The sequence below is a fragment of the Populus euphratica genome, unplaced genomic scaffold (assembly GCF_000495115.2).
Source record: "Populus euphratica unplaced genomic scaffold, PopEup_1.0 scaffold72.1, whole genome shotgun sequence".
Taxonomy (NCBI): Eukaryota; Viridiplantae; Streptophyta; class Magnoliopsida; order Malpighiales; family Salicaceae; genus Populus; species Populus euphratica.
The window spans coordinates 995,118-1,003,740 of record NW_011499922.1 but is presented as its reverse complement, the minus strand read 5'-3'; the positions used below and the strand labels follow the sequence as shown (position 1 = coordinate 1,003,740).

Genomic DNA, 8,623 nt, shown 5'->3' with positions numbered 1-8,623 from the left:
CTCTACCCGGCCACCTTTCTTCTTTAAAAGAACTCAAAATTAGAAAGTGTTCTCAGTTTGTGCTTTCACTTCCTAGACCTATAACCCTTAACAAAATATCTTTAAAAGACTATTCAAATGACCATCCTCATATGGTGAAATTAGAGACATTAATTTCTGGCGGGCACAGTCTCATAGTTCAATCGTGTTACTCCTTAGATTCTATACTGAAGGAATTGGAGAAACTAGGTTATTTTCACCACTGGAGGGAAATAAAGAGATCAGAGATATAGGATGCAGGTACTTTAAAGATCTTGTATCAATGTCCTTTTTCAACAAATAAGTAATAATTCACCATTATTCATCAAGCATAACCTCATAAATGACTTGGCAAAATTTATGAATGGAGAGTTTGTTGTTTCTTTAGATGATGGTGATTCTTGGAAGGTTTCTAATAAGACTCATCACTTGTTATATGCAAGAACTAGATATGAAGATCGAGACAAACTTGTAGGCCTTGATGAAGTATAAAATTTGCATATAATTTTGTTAATATCAAAGTTGGTTTTGGCAAACATGAATGATGCCGAAATCAGTGACTCTTTGAGAAGATTCCAGAATCTTCGGGTATTATCTTTGCTCCATTTAGGTAAGCTCTCTATCTCGATTGATATCTTGAAACAACTATGGTATGTAAACCTCTTAGAATCATCGGACCACATGTTGTCTCAAACTGTGTGTGCCTTGCTCAACTTGCTGATACAAATCTTGCATTGGTGCAAGAATCTTATTGAGTTGCCAATAACCTGATGAATTTAACAAACCTGTATCATCTTCATATTAAAGGCACAAGATTTCAACGAATGACGCGTCAAATTGGTAAATTACCTAAACTTCAAACTTTCACTGATTTTTATAGGAAAGCAACCTACCTTGATTGGCAGCTTGAAACAACTATGGTATGTAAACCTCTCAGAATCATCAGAACAGATGTTGTTTGAAACTATGTGTACCTTGCATAACTTGTGGATACCAATCTTGCATTGGTGTAAGAATCTTATTAAGTTGCCAACCAACCTGATGAATCTAACAAACTTGTATCATCTCGATATTGAAGGCACAAGACTGCAATGGATGACGCGTCAAATGGGTAAATTACCTAAACTTTGAACTTTGACTAAGTTTTTTATAGGTAAACAAAATGGATCCAGCATAAAAAAGATAGGAGAGCTCAATGCCTAGAGGGAAAACTTCATACTTGGATGCTTTAAAATGTTGTCGATGCTCAAGACTCTTAGCGAGCTAATTTGGAAGGCATGAGGGATCTCAGAAAGTTAGATTTCTGATGGAGTAATGATTCATATGGTTCTTTTGATGAACGCGTGCTTCATCGACTAAAGCCTAATGTGAATGTGTTTTGTCTTGTAATTGTTGGTTATCGGGGTTCCAGATTCCCTTCTTGGTTAATATACCCATTCTTAGTGGATCTATGACTTAGTGAATGCCAGTGTTCCTTCCTCCCACCACTCGGTCATTTAGCATATGTAAAAGACTTATGATCAAAGCATTCGACAAAGTCGAGAGTGTAGGTTGTGAGTTTTATGGAAATTGCACTTCTACAAGCATTGCATTCAGATCACTCGAGAGCTTGACTTTTGAGAGGATGCTAGAATGGTGTCAATGGATTCCATAACCTCACAAATGACTTGGCAAAATTTATGTATGGAGAGTTTGTTGTTTGTTTAAATGATGGTGATTCTTGAAAGTTTCTAGAAAGACTCGTCACTTCTTGTATGTAAGAACTAGATCTGAAGATTGAGACAATCTTGTAGGCCTTGAAGAAGTACAAAATTTGGGTATAATTTGTTAATATGAAAGTTGGTTTTGGCAAACATGAATGATGAGGAAATCACTAACTTTCTAAGAATCTTCCAGCATCTTCATGTATTATCTTTGCTCTATGTAGGTCAGCTGCCTACCTGGATTGGCACCTTGAAACAACTATGGTATGTAAACATCTCAGAATCATCGAACCACATGTTGTCTGAAACTATATGTACCTTGCACAACTTGCGAGTACTAATCTTTCATTGGTGCAAGAATCTTGTTGAGTTGTCAACCAACCTGATGAATCTAACAAACTTGTATCATCTCGATATTGAAGGCACAAGACTGCAACGGATGATGCGTCAAATAGGTAAATTATCTAAATTTCAAACTTTGACTGTTTTTTTTATGGGTAAACCAAATGGATCCAGCATAAAGGAGATATGACAGCTCAAATGCCTAGAGGGAAAACTTCATACTTGGATGCTTTAAAATGTTGTCAATGCTCAAGACTCTTTACGAGCTAATTTGGAAGGCATCAAGGACCTCGAAAAGTTAGATTTTAGATGGAGCAATGATTCATATTGTTCTCTTGATGAACGCGTGTTTCATCAACTAAAGCTTAATGTGAATGTGCATTGTCTTGTAATTGTTAGTTATCGGGGTTCAAGATTCCCTTTTTAGTGGATCTAAGGCTTAGTGAATGCCAATGTTCCTTCCTACCACCACTCTGTCATTTAGCATATCTAAAAAGACTTATGATCCAAGCATTCGACAAAGTCAAGAGTATAGGTTGTGAGTTTTATGGAAATTGCATTTCTAAAATCATTGCATTCAAATCACTCGAGAGCTTGACTTTTGAGAGGATGCCATAATGGTATGACTAATTTTGTAATGTTGCTAAAAGTGAATAGAAAGCTTTTCCTCGCCTCCAAGTGCTTTGCATAAGTCAATATTGTAAATTAAAGAAAACCCTACCCAGCCACCTTCCTTCTTTAAAAGAACTCACAATTACAAAATGTTCACAGTTTGTGCTTTCGCTCCCGAGACCTCTAACCATTAACAAAATCTCTTTAAAGGACTCTTCAAATGACCATCCTCATATGGTGATATTAGAGACATTGACTTCTGCCGGTACAGTCTCATAGTTCAATCGTGTTACTCCTTAGATTCCTTACTGAAGGAAATGAAAAAACTGGGTTATTTTCACCATCAGAGGGAAATAAAGAGATCAAAGAAATAGGATACAGGTACTTTAAAGATCTCGTATCAATGTCCTTTTTTCAACAGATAAGTGAACTCACCATTATTCGTCAAGCTTAACCTCACAAATGACTTGGCAAAATTTATGTATGGAGAGTTTGTTGTTTGTTTAGATGATGGTGATTCTTGGAAGGTTTCTAAGAAGACTCGTCACTTGTTGTATGCAAGAACTAAATCTGAAGATCGAGACAATCTTGTAGGCCTTGATGAAATACAAAATTTGCATATAATTTTGTTAATATCAAAGTTAGTTTTGGCAAACATGAATGATGAGGAAATCACTAACTTTTTGAGAAGATTCTAGCATCTTTGTATATTATCTTTGCTCCATGTAAGTAAGTTGTCTACCTCAATTGACAGCTTGAAACAACTATAGTATGTAAACCTCTCATAATCATCAGAACACATGTTGTCTGAAATTGTATATACTTTGCACTACTTGCGGATACTAATCTTGCATTGGTGTAAGAATCTTGTTGAGTTGCCAACCAACCTGATGAATCTAACAAACTTGTATCATCTCAATATTAAAAGCACAAGACTGCAATGGATGACGCGTCAAATGGGTAAATTACCTAAACTTCAAACTTTGACTGATTTTTTTATGGGTAAACAAAATGGATTTAGCATAAAGGAGATATGAGAGCTCAAATGCCTAGAGGAAAAACTTTGTCCTTGGATGCTTTAAAATATTGTCAATGCCCAAGACTTTTTACGAGCTAATTTGGAAGGCATTAGGGATCTCAGAAAGTTAGATTTCAGATAGAACAATAATTCATATGGTTCTCTTGATAAACGTCTGCTTCATCAACTAAAACCTAATATAAATATGCATTGTCTTGTAATTATTGGTTATAGGAGTTCAAGATTCCCTTCTTGGTTAATAAACTTATTTTTAGTGGATCTGAGGCTTAGTGTATATTATGTATGGTGTTTTTTTAAAAGTGTTTTTAGTTTTAAAAAATTAAATTAGTATTCTTTAATTTTTTTTATTTTTTTATTTTTTGATGTGAAAGATAAAAATTTGTTTTAATATATTTTCAAATGAAAAATTATTTTGAAAAGCATTTTATTTTTGCAAAAAGAAAAAAAATCTATGAAAAAAAAAAAGAAAAAAAAAATCTATGTCGATGTTCGATGCTCAAGTCTCCCGTTTTGCTCCTGTTCTTCAGCTGAGAGGGACTCGGATGTCTCTAAAAGAGCAGCTTTGTCCAGCCACCTGTGTACACCACCTCAGAAGATCAGATCAGAAAAGAAAAGAAAAGAAAGAGAGCAGAGGAGATATAGGGAAAGAAAAAGTGATAGTACTGTCACTACTTGGACCTTGGGGAAGGGCCTGGTTTGCAACTACAAGGCTTACACATGCAATTCTAAGTTGGACTTGTTCTCCCCCCTACCCAAAGGGAAATCATGGTGGCATATAGATCCATAAACACTTTATATATCTCATCCAAATTCCCATAACCCATTGAAATGGGCTACGGGAATCACAATACTACACCAACCTGATTATTCCAATGTCGGGCAATAGAAGCAATCCACCACTATCATTTAGATAGTAGTCATTGGGTTCACGAGCGTGTTGCAGGTGACGCTTCACAAAAGCTGCCTTAAGAACTCTATAAATAACGAAAAGAGGGCTTCCAGTTGGTTTGTCGGAGTAGTAAAAGCTTTTTCCTAACGCAAAGGTTAAACCAGCCAATGCCATAACCGAAAATGAAATTGCAGAAGTCATCATTCTCTGATGACTATCAGAACCTCTGGCCATTATCACCACTATCACAGACGAGACAGTGCCCACCGTAGAAGCAAAACGCCACCAAAATTTTCTTCGAACCTCAGCTTTGTCATAATCTATACTGATGTCTGGCTTACTAGGTACCTCGTCAGCTTGGTCCTTATCTGCGTTAAGGTTAGGTTTATGCTCGACTAATTGATCACGTAGAAATGCTTTTAAACAAGGATCCTGACTTGCCCTGCCCACAGTTGCTAGTACCATCATCAGATAAAGTAGTATAATCCCGGTGGAGGATGAATTGCCCCAGAACCGGCTAGCAAGAAACCATAGCAACAGTCCCTGCAGCAAAATGGACGTTTAATTTGTTGCAAATTAATGACTATAAATTAAAGCACTAAAAAATCGATCGAAAATAATAGGAATATTAAAAAAGAAAATTCGTTATAGCTGTTTTCATTTGAAAACCAAACAAATAAAAGCTAATTTATATACTATTCGCCTAAATTTGTCATATAATTGCTAGTGTTGACGGAGAATATCAACTTTTTAGCATTTACAAGAATTTTTTAAGCTGGAAACTCAAATAATATATGAACTCAATAACTCCTCTTTTTTTTTTTTGATAATATGAACTCAATAACTTATGTAAAGTTACAAGGATTACTATACTAAAAAAGTTGGGGTGCGACTCACTCCTCCTCCACTGTGACTCCCTTTTTTATTTCATATTCTTTTTTTTTTCTCTTTTTTTTTTTTCATTATATCTTTTATTTTTTTATTTTTATCCTAGTTTTATTTTAGTGGTTGTTTGAGTTATTTTTTAACTGATTAAGTTAATTAGATCAAGTTGAGATAATTTTCATACAGGTTGATTTTTAATTTGAACCAAATAATAATTAAATCAGAAGTTTCTAAGATGAATGTATTAATTCAAATTTAATATAAATATTAAATAATTTATTTTTTAGTTATATTCAAAGAAAAACTATTTCACCTATAGATGATAAAAAAGATGGACAGCTCTAGAAAACAGTTGACAACATAAAAGAAAAATTCCACATCTAAAATGATTTTCATTGACTAGATTTTCTTGAATAAGCTAGACCAGGTTTTCAATATTTTCTATTGATTTTTATTTTCAAAGGGTATTAAATTTATATGAAACAAACTGCATACAAATTCAACTATAAGAATAGAGTGAAACTTCAAGCATATATATATATATATATATATATATATATATATAGAGAGAGAGAGAGAGAGCGACTTACGAATGCATATGAAGCAGTGTTGAAAACTATTGTTTTATAAGGTCCTGTGTAGGCATCGGCTATGTTAGCAATGAGAAAAGTGCAAATGATATATAACCCTTCTTGAACATTCATAGCAATAGTAGTTAGTGGAAGCGATTGCCCCAGATCAATGAAGTAATCCATCCACAGAAACACAGAGCATTGTTTACGAAGCTGTGGCTAGAAATCAAACCTAAAAACATTTTGAAACAAAGCTTGATGAGCATGTTAATCTCCACTCAAGTAAGACTAATTAGCAGAACATGATCAGGATACATCACCAAGGATGAAGAAGACGGCCTTCGTAAAATAGACATGAAGTTTGACCCAGCCAATTACTCTAAAGAGGGTACTGCTGAAAAACCATGATGGACGTACCAGTTGAAAGTTGATAATAAGTGATATAAGGTTCCTTTCTACAGAAGTAGCCATTTCACCTAAAAATGGGCAACCCATTACATAATACGCAAGATTATATTATTATATAGTTTAGATTACGCGAAATTGAGGAACACTGGAAATGTCAAGATCACTATTCACATGGGCAATTTCTTCTGTTTTGCTATGAAGTTGGCTCACAGCACCAGGATTATGCCGTTGCTCACAAACTTGCATGACCGGCTCAGCCTTGAAACAATGTTGCTCGCTCTTCAACACATAATGGAATACTTAATCATACAGACTTTGATGTTGTATTTTGATTTGACATCAATCGACTCTTGACAGCATATTATGATTACAAGACAAAGCTAAAAAATGTAGGGATATCAGTGTAGCTTTCCTTACAAAGTAAGGATTGTTACAGTGACTTTTCCAAATATCGTGCCAACGTTCTTCTCAAGTTGATTAATTATGACGTCCGAATTTCATTCTCTTAATAAGAAAAAGGAAATTGTTAAAATATATATTAACCCAACGATTCCTAAGAAAACAACTTTTTGGTTAAGTAAAAAGTGCCTTTCTTGAATTTAAAAAAGAAAAGCAAAAAAAGAGTTGGTGAGTAGAAAAGAGAATGAAGGAATTTATTAAATTTATATAGATGAGTTTTTAATTCTTTAATTTTCAAAGAAAATGAGAATACTTCATTCTGTTACTCAAAAAAAAAAAAACTAGGGAACAATAGAATTTATTCATAATAAGAAGGATTCTAAAATCATCTTCATTAATTACAACTCAACTTAATTTAGTATAAAGTCCAACCAAAATCACAAACTTTTAAATATGTAAAAAATAACTATGTCAAAGAGTGTTTAATTATAAGAAAATATTAGTTAGATTATTATTTAACAATTTTTATTTGGCACAAATTAACTAGAAGAGCTACTTAATTTTTTTTACAAAACGAGAGAATTAATTTATAATTTTAGTTGAGTTAGTTTGATAATGAGTTGTGTGTTTATCACATGGTTTTGTTACCTGTAGCTTGTGGTTAAGAATAACATTTGTTACCTGTAGCCAACTCGATATATAAATTAGTTAAGCTTAAAAAGAGAGGGAAAAGTTCATCTGGTTTCTCCCAATTTGAGTTGATTCAGGATTCAAATCATCTCGGTTAAAAATCCATTTATTTTTTAAAAAAAGTTTCTTTAAAACAACATAATTTTAATTTAAAAAAATTCATGTAAACTCTCCTTCGAAATCGGTCTTGGACGAATAGAGCCCGGTGATATAAAATTATATTTGAAGAAACAATGAAAAGCTAAAGAAAATGATAAATAGGTTAAAGGATTAAAAAAACTAAAATAAAATTTATATTCTTAAAAACAAGATGAAAAAAATTAAAATCTTAGTTTTGTAATATAAGAAACAACGAAAAGTAAAAAACTGTAATATTTTACAACGGCTAGTGAGAACTTGAAAGAGAGTTTTATACAAGCATGCTTACATTGAATAGAAAAATATGTTTTCCGGCCATGCATAGCTATCAAGAACAAATCCATGAGACTCATGAGTCAAAATGAATAATATCTTATCAATAAAGTGGGGTGTTACACTCGTATCAAAACCCAGCTCATTAACTGTCTAGTGGTGCCGACAAGGTGATCGGACTCTTATAAGGGAGTGAATTATAATATCTTATATTGAACGGTGAGGACTTGAGAATGGATTTTATATGAGGATGATGATCACCTTGACTAGTAAAACATGTTTTGGGGTCATATGTGGCTGTCAAAAATAATTTTATGAGGTTCATGAATCAAAATAAACAATATCTTACTAATGAGGTGAAGTGTTACAAAAACAGTATAAAGCAACTAGTTAAAAAACTACTTACTCATGGTGGGATATATATTTTCTGTTGGATTAAAACATTGAACAACTTAATAATAACAGCACTGTTTTTCTTAGATTTTATTTTTTTTATTTTTATCTATTTTTTATTTTTTCATCTATTTCTTAAAATATTTAAATTATATTTCTCTATTTTACTTTCTTTTTAATTTTATCTTTTCTTATTTTATATTTATATTTTCAAGTTTACTAATGTTTTTTTGTCTATATATATATATATATATATATATAT

At 32.8% G+C, this 8,623-nt stretch overlaps 1 protein-coding gene and 1 long non-coding RNA gene across 2 annotated transcripts; both read right to left on the bottom strand.

Annotated features, from left to right (window-relative positions):
- Positions 1–4,191: 4,191 nt before the first annotated feature.
- Positions 4,192–4,837, bottom strand: LOC105135316 (protein NRT1/ PTR FAMILY 5.6-like). Its single transcript, XM_011040135.1, has 2 exons — positions 4,575–4,837; positions 4,192–4,288 (listed from the first exon to the last, which is right to left on the bottom strand). Exons 1-2 carry the CDS (start codon positions 4,835–4,837, stop codon positions 4,192–4,194), a joined length of 360 nt encoding a protein of 119 aa, XP_011038437.1.
- Positions 4,838–4,866: 29 nt separating this feature from the next.
- LOC105135296 (uncharacterized) lies at positions 4,867–6,826 on the bottom strand. Its single transcript, XR_844154.1, has 4 exons — positions 6,640–6,826; positions 6,381–6,536; positions 6,079–6,292; positions 4,867–5,146 (listed from the first exon to the last, which is right to left on the bottom strand). It is a non-coding gene; the product is annotated as an uncharacterized LOC105135296 (long non-coding RNA).
- Between the last annotated feature and the right edge of the window lie 1,797 nt (positions 6,827–8,623).

Excerpts from the sequence above, each read along its gene's own strand:
- LOC105135316 (XM_011040135.1), bottom strand. The coding sequence starts at position 4,837 with ATGGCCAGAGGTTCTGATAGTCATCAGAGAATGATGACTTCTGCAATT. Across the intron at positions 4,289-4,574 it reads CCCGACATTGGAATAATCAG|GTGGCTGGACAAAGCTGCTC; the intron begins GTTGGTGTAGTA and ends TGGTGTACACAG.